The sequence below is a fragment of the Argopecten irradians genome, chromosome 2, assembly GCF_041381155.1.
Source record: "Argopecten irradians isolate NY chromosome 2, Ai_NY, whole genome shotgun sequence".
NCBI lineage: Eukaryota > Metazoa > Mollusca > Bivalvia > Pectinida > Pectinidae > Argopecten > Argopecten irradians.
Window position 1 is genome coordinate 41373391 of NC_091135.1, and position 14938 is coordinate 41388328.

At 35.7% G+C, this 14938-nt stretch overlaps 2 protein-coding genes across 3 annotated transcripts in view; both read left to right on the top strand.

The window, feature by feature from the left end:
* The window catches only part of LOC138315516 (uncharacterized), a 32585-nt gene extending 28597 nt beyond the window's left edge, over positions 1 to 3988 (top strand). Inside the window, 1 exon segment of the mRNA XM_069256589.1 lies at positions 1516 to 3988. Coding sequence (XP_069112690.1) covers positions 1516 to 3098 — 1583 coding nt within the window. The 3' untranslated portion in view covers positions 3099 to 3988.
* On the top strand, positions 3105 to 14652 carry LOC138315514 (uncharacterized). 2 transcript variants are annotated; one of them, XM_069256586.1, is made up of 2 exons: positions 3105 to 3913; positions 10743 to 14652. In XM_069256586.1, exons 1-2 carry the CDS (start codon positions 3904 to 3906, stop codon positions 12257 to 12259), a joined length of 1527 nt encoding a protein of 508 aa, XP_069112687.1. In that variant the 5' UTR covers positions 3105 to 3903; the 3' UTR covers positions 12260 to 14652. The 2 variants fall into 2 exon arrangements, with proteins under 2 accessions (XP_069112687.1, XP_069112684.1); XM_069256583.1 differs by lacking the exon at positions 3105 to 3913 and adding an exon at positions 7329 to 8601.
* Positions 14653 to 14938: the final 286 nt, after the last annotated feature.

A 14938-nucleotide genomic window follows, 5' to 3' on the forward strand; every position in this document is an offset into this window, starting at 1 on the left:
TCTTAATATCTACCTTACCGCTCACAAGACGTCAAATTCACAATTTGTGGACTTGCCGTATAAATTCCCCTCAGAAAGACCTTCATATATATTATGTAAAAATAATGCCTCGATGAAAATTTGATATTTTATTGCCTAGTAGGTAAGCGATATCATACAAGTACGATAAAAATGCAAACAAACGTTTTATAATGGTTTGCATAATCATTACTTTGCTCCATTAGCAGTAATAGGCACCAATTGTAGCTCTAAAGACGACACCATTTTCTGTCAAAAAGTCTTTTGAGCTACAATATTGCAGCTAGGTACGTATATTCTTTCAATACATTTGGATGACATCTGATCTTTTTCTTCTGTATTCTTGTCTTTGTAGGCCTAGGATCAGAAGTCTTTTTCTGTATAATTTGTTGTTCAGCCCTTTGTTTCACTAATTTTGTTGCCCTTCTTTGAACTTCTTCCAAAGCTTGTATATCTTAAGGTACATTGGATTCCATACTGTTACAGCATACTCCAGATGTGGTCTTACTAAGGCTTTATAGAATGACATATAAAATGGGTCCATCAGTTTTAATGGTTTGATTAATAATCTTCTATCGTTTAATATAATTGTTATTTAGCATGGGTCAAGTTGCAAATATTTGTACTTTGATATTGTTGACGGTTCAGTAACTTTAGTTCACATTTGTTTGTTTCTGGTAATACAGTTTGATTTCATAACTGCTAATTCAGTCTTAACTCGTGTACAACTTGATACAGGTAACATATATATACACACTTGACACCAAATAAAGCTTCAGTTCTAGATCTTTTGAGCGTATGGTTTGTCATACACATACCGGTACAACACAAGTTTATGAGAGAATTAATTTCATTTCAACAAAAAGGTCAGGTTCTTATTGTCAGATATCACAGCAGGTGTGCATATAAATAACTACACAGTGCCAGTCAAGTGTTAATTTTATCTACATTAATATATTATTATTGTTCTTGAACATAACTGTTGCTGGGGTAACCTACATGCCATGTTTATATTTGTTTTCATACAAATAGAAGTATGACATACTAAGTCTGAATTTCTGATTGGCAGATTATTTTTCTTCATACTACTATGAAGAAAAAAAATCAGAATGGCATAAAGACCTGACATTATCATGACGTGACAATAGAGACGTTGCATGTTGATTTGGAAAACAAAATCTGTTAGAAAATCAAGGGGATCCTACTTTAAAACATATTTTATGTTATCAAGTAGTCTGAAAAATTATTCATAAGCATTGATGTAACTATATTTTAACTTCAACAGGTTTAATCCACGCAGATCACACTGTTTGCAAATAAAATTTCTTTCATATCCTGATGAAGTTACTTCAATGCTGAAGTGTTTGAAAACATTATTCTTTAAAACCACTGTTAAGAACAGGTAATATAATTTGCATTTTAGTACAAATTTTAAAATCTGAACAGTTTACATATTCAAGTATATTACAGCGTAATTAATTTTACTTCCTTTTTCAGATGCTGAAGTTGTATTTAGTATACCGCCTAAAAGTGGTAATCTTCCAACTAATGATGACAAAAAGCAACCAGGAGGATCCATAAAATTCAAGCTTTATGAAAAAATAAAACAGCGGAAAGTAGAACCACCAAGTGAAGTATATAAAGATCTAACAACAGATGGAGAAATTATGAACCATTCAGGGTATGATGGAACACTAACAAAGCAAAGGAAAGAAGCTTTTGTAAATAAAGAGTCACGTCAGTGTATTGTTTGCTTGAGAGATTTGTTGTATGGGAGGGACCCATGTAAAGTGGAAGACTGGCCGAAAAAATTGACCTGCCAGTCTTGTGAATTTGCCAAGAAGGCCTCTTCTGAGTTTGGCAACATACCTAAGAATATATATGAAAAGGTTGACATTGGTCATATTAATGAAAGTAAGGATGGCGAGGTCCATGTTTATGTAGTGAAGCCACCTGCTGACAAGGAAATAGTAAGGAAATCTTCAAACTATAGTAGTGCATATGGTGGTTACAGCCCCAATCGCTATCCTAAAGCAGATTCTGCTGCTGGAAAAATAAAAACCTATGTTGTATCTAAAGAAACCAACAAAGAGGTTTCATATACATTGACTAGTATAAAGGACAATGATGAAGATAATTCCGATGACAGATGCAGATGTGGGACAAGTGAGAATTTGCATCATCGGACAGATTCAGCTACACTAATGGACAAAACCCCAGATGTTATGAAAATGATTTATCATCCAGAATCATTCGGGTGTGATGATGAACCTTCGGATGTCAAACCCAACCTGGAAACATTAGAATTTCAAATTCAAGCTGACAATCAAGAACCAAGTGATTCAGCAATTCCATTTACTACCTCAAGTGTTGGAGATTATGAGGTGAATGATGAGACGGACAGAACAATTCCTGATAATGCAAAAGATAGTGATCATCCATACCCGCTTTATGTTGTTAATACAGGAAAGTCAGATGGTCAGGAGGGTTCATCTGAAGAGAACATTACTATGACAAATGAACATCTTTTTAGATATCTCGGAACTGAAACATCTGGAGAAGCCAATAGTAACAATAACAGTGTTGAGGCATGGGAAAACTTCCAGGGAGAAGGAAACGGAGAGCATCCTGAAGGTACAAAGTTGTATGTTTTCTGTGACGATGTGGCAGCCAAGAGAACAGGAAGAGAAAATCTTGATCAGAATCCCATGGCCCTGTGGAATGACCCATGTGTGATGACAGTAGTAGAGGATCTAGGAGATGACACCCGGCTGGTAAATGGACAAACAGAATATGTTGAAGCTGAACACTACCTCGGTCGTAAGATTAAGGTAGAGAAAGAGGATGTGGATAGTGATATTCCAGACTTGGTAGATGACCCTGACAAAGTGGAAACAAGACATGCTGCAGCTAGTCATTTATCAGACCAAGACATCAAGCCTATCCCTATTTATCATATGTCAGGAGCTGGTACTGGGTATCACACGCAACAGAGTACAAACATTCCTGACCAAAGTTCTCAGTCTAGTCTCCCTGTCATACTTGATGTTAGATCCATTAAGGAAGAGCCAGACTTTTGATGGTGAACAATATGTACCAGCTATATAATTCTAGATGATTAAGAATTGTATCACAATGTGTTCAGCGATTACTGTAAACAAACTTATTTCCGCTCCGACTAATTAATTTTGCATCTTCATATACCAAACAACCTTTTAACCTAGATTTAATTGGCAATCTAAACGTTTAATGATTTCCTGGCAATTTATTTTTGGGATTTCTTATCCGCAGAATTTAATAGCACGTGAAAATAAGTTGGTTTACAGAACACAATATTGACTATTATTGATGTACATGTGTATTCATGTATATAAATTTATGTTTCATCGAGAGGACTTTGTTAGCGATTTTTCGTTTTTTTTAATGCCTGCAAGAAGAACTTGCTGATGATCTTCTATTTTACTATTGATAAGTGTTCAGGAAAACTTTTACAGTAATTTTAATTTTATTTTATTAAATTTTTTTTATTCAAATATTTCAAGATTTTGATGTACATATATGTATACATTGATCTTAAAAATTTTGTATAAATATTAGCGGTTGAACCAAAATATGGTTTATTAATTTGCATTGTCACAGATTGTAAAATATGTTTACCATTACATGGCAGTGACTTAAAACACAATGTGTAGATACCAGTATATATGGAAAGAAGATTGTAATTGAGTTCAACTAAAGATTTAAAGTGTTCTGCAGTGACATTGCTCCATGGTCATTAGTACATAGGTACTCATTACATTAGACTATTAATCAACAAAGACGCTCAGAAGAAGCCTGGAGGTTTAACTTCACCACCATGACCAAATATTGAGGATCCAAAAGGCTATGAATTCAGGTATATAATTTGTCTCATGGTATTTCTGGTCATTTGTATACTTTTAATGTATTAAAGCATTATCAGATATGATAATTGTTGTAAGGATTCTTGTGATTTGACAAAAATGGACGACTTGATATATTATTGTGACAATATTATAAAAACATATTTCATATTTTGATATGAAGGATAGTGAAATTCTGCCCAAGAATCTTAAAATATGTTAAAACTGAAGATAGTTTTACAAAGTTTTGTGATCCCGAGGGTAAAATATATATCTCTGGCCTTCGTATTCACTTATAAAGGAGTATTTTTCTGTCATACCTCAACGTTTTTATTACAATTTTACAATTATGATATCCAGCCATTTTTGAAAAATTAGTTCGAAGAAAAAAGGAACTGCAAGTCAATTCTCCATACATCAAAATTTTGTTAACATCTTTAAATTTTCACATAAATTCTGTTGTTTGTTCTTTTATAGTAAAACCAGCATAGTTTCTGAAAATAATGTTAAACTTTCACAGAAAATAGTAATTTTGTTGACACAGTGACGTCACGAGGTTGTATTACATGCATGGTTACCTTGTAATACAGCTGCAGCCATCATCAGTGTACATGTATTGCATATGGGATAAACCAGTAGTACATCAATAGGTGAGAGAGAAAAACATGTATGTCATCTTAAAATACTACTGAGCAAAATTGTACATAAAAGCATTACTTGAGTGTCGATCATGAAGGGCAAATACATATTATTGAAATCATTCAAGAAAACTTTTATTAGGGAGCAACAATATACAAGTACATGGTACATATCCCATACCTGTCATATATGTAGGTAAAAACACCATGCAACCCTTCTATTGCTAAATATAAATTACCACTTGATGTAGATTTTAGCATACATATTTATAAGAACCAATTAAAGAATTTCAATGATTACTAAATGGTATCCTTACAATTGAAAGAATTAAAACATGTCCCAATGCCAGTTCAGAATGTGATTAACATTAAGCTCAAAATTGCAGCATTTTTGGATGAATAGCAAATTTATTTATTTTTTAGCTCACCTGGCCCGAAGGGCCGGTGAGCTTATGTCATGGCGCGGCGTCCGTCGTCCGTCAACATTTCCTTTAAATCGCTACTAGTCATAGAGTTCTGCATGGATTGTAACCAAATTTGGCCGCAAGCATCCTTGGGGGAGGGGGAACAGAACTTGTATAAATTTTGGCTCTGATCCCCCGGGGGCAGGAGGGGCGGGGCCCAAAAGGGGAAATAGAGGTAAATCCTATAAATCGCTACTAGTCATAGAGTTCTGCATGGATTGTAACCAAATTTGGCCGCAAGCATCCTTGGGGGAAGATGAACAGAAATTGTATAAATTTTGGCTCTGGTCCCCCGAGGGCAGGAGGGGCGGGCCCAATAGGGGAAATAGAGGTAAATCCTTTAAATCGCTACTAGTCATAGAGTTCTGAATGGAATGTAACCAAATTTGGCCACGAACATCCTTGGGGGAAGTGGAACAGAACTTGTATAAATTTTGGCTCTGACCCCCCGGGGGGCAAGCCCGGGGGCGGGGCCCAATAGGGGAAATAGAGGTAAATCCTTTAAATCGCTACTAGTCATAGAGTTCTACATGAATTATAACCAAATTTGGCTACAAACATCCTTGGGGGAAGGGGAACAGAACTTGTATAAATTTTGGCTCTGGCCCCTCGGGGCTGGAGGGGTGGGGCCCAATAGGGGAAATAGAGGTAAATCCTTTAAATCGCTAGAGTTCTACATGAATTATAACCAAATTTGGCCACAAACATCCTTGGGGGAAGGGGAACAGAAATTGTATAAATTTTGGCTCTGGCCCCTCGGGGCTGGAGGGGTGGGGCCCAATAGGGGAAATAGAGGTAAATCCTGTAAATCGCTACTAGTCATAGAGTTCTGCATGGAATATAACCAAATTTGGCCAGAAATATCCTTGGGAGAATAAGAACTGAGTTTGTATAAATTTTGGCTCTGGTCCCGGGAGGCAGGAGGGGCGGGGCCCAATAGGGGAAATATAGGTTAATCCTATAAATCGGTACTTGTCCTAGAGTTCTGCATGGATTGTAACCAAATTTGGCGATAAACATCCTTGGGGGTAGGAGAACAGAACTTGTATAAATTTAGGCTCTGACCCTCCGGGGGCAGGAGAGGGGGGGGCGCCCAATAGGGGAAACAGAGGTAAATCCTTTAAATCGCTACTAGTCATAGAGTTCTGCATGGAATGTAACCAAATTTGGCCACAAACATCCTTTTTGGAAGGGGAACAGAACTTGTATAAATTTTGGCTCTGGCCCCCCCCCCCCCCCCCCCCCCCCCCCCCCCCCCCCCCCCCCCCCCCCCCCCGGGGCAGAACGGGTGGGGCCCAATAGGGGAAATAGAGGTAAATCCTATAAATCGCTACTTGTCCTAGAGTTTTGCATGGATTGTGACCAAATTTGGCCATAAACATCCTTGGAGGAAGGGGAACAGAACTTGTTTAAATTTTGGCTCTGACCCCCTGGGGGCAGGAGGGGTGGGGCCCAATCGGGGATTTAGAGGTTAATATTAAAATTCCTTCAGAAAAGAAACAATGAACCTGTATTCAGAACATTACTTGGCATTACAAACCAGGTGAGCGATACAGGCCCTCTGGGCCTCTTGTTTTGTCTTCAAATGAACGACCTTGGTTTATATTCAGTGTCATAGAAACCAATTAGGTGATAACATACAGGGTTTGCGCTGGGTGTTCAAGAAATGGGGTCATCAGAAAAAGTGGGTTGCCTTTATGTAATCATCGTCGGAAACCCACGAGTCGCCGCTCTACGTTTGTGAGTGATGACTTGTGGGTTTCCGACGATATTATGTAATTAGGATGGACTTTAAGGGGGAAAAGCAAGTCCTTTTCATTTTCTATAGTTAAGTATGATATTAGGATGACGTAAACTCAAACTCTGAGTCATTTAGAGAACATCTTTTTATATCTAGAAAGTCTAGAGAGTTGATATTGTGACTGTTGTAGGATCGGCTACCAAGTTTGTTCAAATGAATGACCTTGGCATTCATTAAAGTCACAAGAATAAAATAGGTCAAGGTCTCACAACTGTGAACTTCATGGGTCATTTATGGTAATTTTCTATTAGTAACAACTGTAGCGGGATTGGACTGGGTCTATCATCAGTGACCAGGTAGCTCAGTCGGTAGAGCACTCGGCTAGTGTTCGGAGGATCCTGGGTTTGAATCACAGTCTTGCTGCTACATTTTTCTCCTCTACTGTTGCAGAATCGGCATTCAACTAAATAACCCACGTTGGTGGTGTTTTGAAGGCCGTCTCATATGTCCCCGAGGGCGAAGACTTTGAGAAAGGAGGGAGGAGTGTAGCAGGATTTTACTGGGTCAGTCATTGGTGACCTGTAGGTAGCTCAGTCGGTAGTTCAGAGCACTCAGCAAGTGTTCGGATCCCTGTCTGCATGGCTGCTACATTATGATTTCCTCTTCTCCTGTAACACAACTACAATGTAGTATATTTTTAGCCCATAACCATCAGATGGTGGGCTTTTCAAATCGCCTTTCGTCGGCGGTCTGTCCGTCCGTCCGTTAACAATTCTTGTTACCGCTATTTCTCAGAAAGTACAAAAGGGATCTTTTTCAAATTTCATTTGTAGGTTCCCCTAGGGCCCTAGTTTTGCATATTGTGACTGATCAGTTAACAAGATGGCCGCCAGGCACCTTCTTGGATTTTGATAGTTAAAGTTTGTACTGCTATTTTTCAGAAAGTACTGAAGGGATTGTCACAAATTTCATATGTAGGTGCCCCTAGGGCCCTAGTTGTGCTTATTGCAATTTGAGACCGATTTGTCAACAAGATGGCCGACAGCCGGCCATCTTGGATTTAGATAACTAAAGTTTGTTACAGCTATTTCTCAGAAAGTACTGAAGGGATCATTCTCAAATTTCACATGTAGGTTCCCCTAGGGCCCTAGTTGGGCATATTGCATTTTGGGACTTATCGGTCAACAAGATGGCCACCTGGCCGTCATCTTTGATTTTGATAGTTACCGCTATTTGACAGAAATCACTGAGGGATATCCCTCAAATTCCATGCAAAGGCCTTAGGCTCTAGTTGTGCATAGTACCTTTGGGACTAATCTGTCAACAAGATGGCCAAGCGGCCATCATCTTGGATTTCACTTGCACTGTTTCTCAGAAAGTAATGAAGCGATCTGTCTTAAATTTCATATGTAGTACGTTTGAAAAAGTTTGAAAAGCAGGGAAAAGATCCCTCTTTACATTGTCAGACATAGATCATTCTTTGGTGGGCGCCAAGATCCCTCTGGGATCTCTTGTTTAATTGTATGATAGAACTGTTATATATTGGAAGCATATAATAGTATATATTTCTGGTTATATAGCTATACATTTTTTCAAGAAAAATATTGTTTTATTAAATTTTAATTAGTTTTAAACTCGTTTTCATGTAGAACGGTTCATTTGATCTCAAAATTAGAACAAGAAAAATTCAAAAAATATTCGCGAAGTAAAATCCGGAAATTTAGACCCGGACTCCGATATGTCATTTTACATAGTAAAGTGTGATTTCCGGTTGGTTAGGGATCAAGCTTTTGGACTTGGCTTTCTAAACTAAATCGCATGTAGACAGAAAATGCCACGCAAGAAAAAACATAATTGGCGTAAGTATCGGATAATGATCGATCATAATCTTGAAATTATATATTTGTTACGAGGATTACTAACTCACACAATTTAAGTGTAATAGACTATTGGGGGTCGAAAAGTAAACAAACGAATATTTCTGATGTGTTGTTTCAGGAACACCGTATACTATATTTCTGATTTTAACTTTACACTCTAAGTTCGATTCAACGTTACTCCAGCAATGAGTAACACAGATCTGTAATACGACGAGACACTTAAAACATTAACACCTTACGTCGTCGATGACTAGTGAAAACTTGTCACAATCCCGCATTTGAGTAACGGTTACATACTCATTTACTGTATAGGATTTGAAATTATAATTACCCAAATCGGTTATGTAGAAGAAAAACGCATTTAATAGTTTTAAAACAATTTTATCAAAAAGGGTCCCATAAACATATTAATTTTCTTCTACCAAAATGAGCCCAATCTGCTTTCGTACAAAGTAAATAACCTCTGTTACTTATAATTACTGATGGCTACTATTAGAACAGAAGTAAACTCACACAACCAAAATTTGCACAAAATTCAAAATTTATACCTGATGGCTATACTTGTACACTGATGGAGAGCATCTAAATTGTCATCTTACGATAATCAGATAAAATATTTCAAGTTATAGTTACCTATTACATATGTACTGTGCAATCAATAGATCTAGCCTTAAATTAGTTCTAAGGTAATCTGAAAATCATGAGATCTTCTTTTATTATTTTTTAGGTCACCTGACGATATGTCATGGTTACCTATTGCGATAGTCCGTTGTTGTGCTTCGTGCGCCGTGGGATGTCTGTTAAGATTTCCTTGTGAATGCAATAACTAGACTTATAACACGAGCTTAATGAAACTTTAATAATTATTATTGGACCTTGTGATAACTTAGTAAATATAAACCAAGCTTACTGAAACTTTGTGTGTAGACTTGCATTGGAAATTCGGACGAGTGCGAAAATCAGCATGATTCAACAGTAATTTACGGAGTTATTGCCCATTGCACAAAAAACATTATTGGACTTTGTGAACATAATGTTACATGATTACTTGAGTAAATATGCTACGAGCTTAATGAAACTTTGTATGTAGACTAACATTGGATACATCTTGAACAATTTTTAAAATTGACCTGATTCATTCTTAACTTAGGGAGTTATTGCCCTTTGCAATTAGAATAATTGAATCTTGTGAACATGATTACTTGAGTAAGTATGGGGAGCTATGGTGGCATATTTCTGTTATAAAGTTAGTTAAGGTTGAATTATGGTAACCCGACTTTGACAAGATAGTTATGTCGGCAAATCGAGTTATAACAAGACTTGTTGAGATATTTGTGTCGGTAAAATGAGTTTAACATGACATATTGACATAATCGTATTGGAAAGTCAAGTTACACAATTGCAACTGACTATCTTGGATCTCGTCATGGTAAGCTTAAGTCAATTTTAAAGGATATAAGTCAACTTTCCATGATGTAAGTCGACATGTCGACATAGATATCTCAACAAGTCATGTTATAACTGAACTGGTCGACATAACTATCTCAGCAAAGTTACGTAACTCGAGTACATAACTCGACCTGAAATAACACAATGGCAGAAAACATGCCACCATAATGAGCTTTATGAAACTTTGTATGTATGTAGACTAACATTGGAAACTGGAACACATTTGAAAATAAGCTTGATTCAATTCTATCTTATCTATGGAGTTATTATGTATGTAGACCTATTACATGTATAATGTTTCTATTTTGTGAACAAAAGACATCAGTTGGCTAGTTATTTTGATTAATTACATAACTAATTTGTATCAAATAGCAGGCGACTGTTAAGGCCCATGGGCCTCTTGTTTAATATAACACACATTTTAATTTCATAGAATCCTTCATTTGACTAACTATTAATTAACTTGCTTGTTAAACTGTTGCTCAAATGCAAGACTGTTATAATTACCCATATGTGGGATTGTGCCCAATCTAACAAAGCTATAGTTTTACGATCATCGAAAGTAACATGTAGGCCTATTATAATTTAATATTAGTTTATTCCGTATTCAAACACGTACAATTTATATTGGGCCTATACACAATTTATATAATTCTTTAATACATTTACAGGTTTGGATCAAGGTTCTGATACCGCATGCAGAGTTCAACAAAGAGTATTTACTACTGGTTATGTGGGACATAAAGGGAATACAACTGTATATTCATGTACAGTACCCAACTTTCAAAGTGATCTGACTGAACCATCAACATCCAGTGTAGTCGAAGTGGGGACACCATCAAAGTATTTAAAAAATAAATCAGAATCTTTCTGTGATGACTTGCCAGTTCAAAAAGAGGAATCTGATCATATTGGATTGTTAGGGTCCATGGATATGCGATCAAGGCTAGAATATGCACCAAAATCGTACCAAACTGTTGAAACAACCTGCAGTCAGAAGAAAAAAACTAGAGGAAGACCTTCCAAATATGATCTGATTTGGGAAAAGGATAATGGAGTAACCAAGAAGCATGATGCTAGTGTTGTGCAGTGTTGTTTATGCTTTAGAAATCTTCTCTTTGAAAGTACCAAACAGAATGTTTTTAAACGACATAAACATTTTGAAACTGACAATGTCATATGCTCAGTTTGTGAGCGTGTATCTAATTCAAATACTTTAACCACAAACACACAGCCTTCAAAAAACACATATGAAAAATTGCCACATTTGTGTGAGTCACATCCAGGAGCTATTAAACCCATCACTAAGCTTGTCTATGTAGTTCGACCACCAAGTGATACAGACATGAACAAGATTATTGTTAAAAAGCCAAGAGTATACAAGAAAAGAAACACATATGCAGAGCCAAGAATGGATGAGGAGTATGGATCAGCTTCTGATTCGTATACAAACACTTTGAAAGCAAGTAATACAGTTTGTATGGCAACTTCTAAAACAAATATTTGGACACAATCAAACTTAGATGCATATCAGTCAAAGAGAAATTGTGATTCTGATGAAGATGACGAGGATGAGGATCACAAAGATAATGATGATAACTGTATTGAGGATTTACAAAATCATTCATCTGCAAAGCTGTTTGTCAGAATTGGAAAACATAAGAGATCAAGGAAACATAAACAATTGCAGTCTGCATTGGTATCTAGGATAAATCACGACATTACAGAAGAAGATAGCCAGAGGCATGTCAACAACCTTATTACTGACATAAAGGAAGAACCAATAGACCAAGCATTAGATGTTTTGCATTCAAATTCACAGCTTAGAAAAAATGGCGAGATTGAAGTCAAGACGGAAATTGTTGACCCAGGATATGAAGACGTTGAATATGGTGCTTGTTCAAATGGACAAATGTACCAAACTGGTGTATATGTAGGTAGTTGTTCAACCGTTGTATGTAGTTGTTCAACCGTAGAATACCCTCCTCACTCTTTGGATCAACATGCAAACGATGGACTTGCATATGTTTACCTCTCTAACCAAGACAGCCCATCTATATCTAGATCCTCTCTAGAAGTTGGCCAGTGTAAATCTTCCAGTAACTGCGTGGCTGTTGTCCCAGTATCAGACCCAGAAACAACAAACAGTATTATGTACATAAAACAAGAAGCAGACGCAGACTACTAGCTAGGTTGCTCTCAACATACAAAACACAACCTTACTTATTCAATATATTCTTTAGCATTAATTCTGCTACATGGTACATGTATCTTGTAATGCCACCCTCATGACAGCTTATATTAAAACCAACTTTTTCAAGTTATCAGGTCTGATATGAATACTCTTCAGAAAACTTGTAGCCTTGACTAAAAATAGCATACATATTGTACACTTTTTGTGGAACATACGATAGATCTTTTTATTGTCCTTGTGTTTCAATATACTGGTATGTCTCGCATTGTATGTAATGTACATGTGTTTTCGTACTATAAAATCATATTGTAAGCATCGCTGCAATCTGCGACATGAAAATGGTCTTTTTATAGATTTATGTATGATAGCATTTATGTTTTATATAATATACTCAATTTATGGTTTTAAAATCATTTGGGTTTTAGTACTTTTTGATTTTTTTTTAGAGAGGTACCTGTCAGTAGGCACATGGCTATGTATGATAAATTGTGGTATCAATCTGATCACTTGCTACATTATAAACTGAGTTTTGACATATGATACACATCGAAATGCAGGAAATTTTCTGTTGAAGCAAATAACCAGATATAGAGGAAAAAAATCTTAGTCATTGTTTAAAAAAATGAATATTCTGGGAAATTTCTGAATGTCTGCAGCTGTTCAAGACAAAAGTTTTCATGAACATTTAATCCCACAATGTTTGAAATAAGGTTAAATTGTTACATATAATTCACTGTATTTGTGGTTGTTAAGTATAGTACACTGTATGTAACAAATAGAAGTTATGTCTGTTCATGCTACCTACTAGTAAGTTTAGAACTAGTTATTTTGTTGTGAAATCTCTGATTTTAATATATTAATGTGTACACACAATTAAGTCATTGATTTTATTTTTTGGGCAATGTATCGACCATTCCTTGTTTCCCCACATATTTATATACTGTTGGTATTTATGATTTGTCTAGATGAATTATCTTTTAAAAAAGAACTGCAGATGGAATTCTTTCTAATTTTTATAGGCCAATCTGGCATAAAATTATTTCTTAGTAAAAACTGTTATTAAATTTTACATGTATGCTCTGTTTTTCTCCAATTTCTGTTTATGTCTTTCTCTCTCTTGATATTGGAAAGTAATTAAGTTCCCCAAAAGGAGTTGGGAAATTATTGTGTTTGGTCCGTTTCTTATTCTTCTTCTTTTTCTGGTTCTCCTGGTTCTTCTTTTTCCGCCGCAACTTTGTCTGACCATTTTCTCAAAAACGATAAGTCAGATAGCCATGAAATTTTGTGAGGACATTTCTGGTGTCCTGCAGATGTGTCGATCATTTTCATTTTTGCCGACCAGCATCCAAGATGGCCGCCACAGTCATTGATATTTAACTACTGGTCCGAATTGCCTGGAATCAGTTTCAATATGTACTTTAATCAGATTCTAAATTTTTAAAGTGAAAAATACCATAATTATGAGTATAAAAACTAATTTTGTGACTTTCAAAATTTCTAAACCAAGAAGAGTTATCTCCCTTTATTCACTGGTCAGCAGGGATCTGTTTTAGGTCCAAGTTAATTTTTGTTGTATTTTTAAGTTTTATTGATCATATTGTTACTAGTGACAAAGAACTATTTTGAGGTCATTTTTTTGGGAAATTTTGCAGACCAGGAACCTAGATGGCTGCCACAGCATGCAATTGGTCAAAATTGAACTAAAAGGAACATGCTTGAGAAAACAAATCTAATATATATTAACTTGAAATGATGTGACTTAAGCATTTTTCTTCTGCGAAATATAATTAATTTACCGATAAAATGTCACGTCATCATTCATGGGAGGTCACTCTTGTCAAATTAGGCTCTATGGAGATTGAGAGAACTTTATGTGACGGGTCCGTCACAATTAGATCTTGTTTAAGTTGCATTTTAAGTTATTCATGGTTGCCAATTGAAAGTATTCATTTTGATATCGCTGAAACGCTGAAGTGTGACATTTTTAGTTAGCTTGACAGCTTGTGTGAAAAGAAAATACATGACAAGCTTTCCAGCTTACTAAAGATGTCGCTTTGGCAATTTAGTGATGTCAAAATAAGTAACTTCAATTGGCAACTATAAATATTCTTAGGTACTTTCAGGTATACAATATCAAGTATATAAACAGAAATTATAAATAAAAGTGTTAAAACGGTCCATTTTGATTAATATTGTCAATCGGTGTTTAGATCTGGAGTTTGTATTTGTTGATACACTGTACCACTATGAGACTGTACCACTATGAGATGTGTTGATATTGTCATTGTACATATAGATATACATGTCCAATAGATATTGTTAATTTAAATTGCTGGTGGCTACATCACTCTTTACATTGATATTTGTTAATAAAAGAATTAATAATATTAACTTGTTTACTTGATAGTTTATAACATAGCATATTGTTGGAACACAGTTAAACATTGTTATAACAAATTTATGCCGTAATATGGGGACAAATTATATTACTTGTTACAAGCAATGATAATGATTATCAGCTTAGTTCATTATACATATACATGTATATTACAAACATGATGTAGGAACATTGACCGGGAATGTAAAATTCTTCATTACAACCATGAACTTGTAAGTATGTTCATTATAAATATGTTTTACTGTACTGTGTAATATTCAGAATATAAGGCATAC

Excerpts from the sequence above, each read along its gene's own strand:
- LOC138315514 (XM_069256583.1), top strand. The coding sequence starts at position 8,574 with ATGCCACGCAAGAAAAAACATAATTGGC. Across the intron at positions 8,602-10,742 it reads CAAGAAAAAACATAATTGGC|GTTTGGATCAAGGTTCTGAT; the intron begins GTAAGTATCGGA and ends ATACATTTACAG.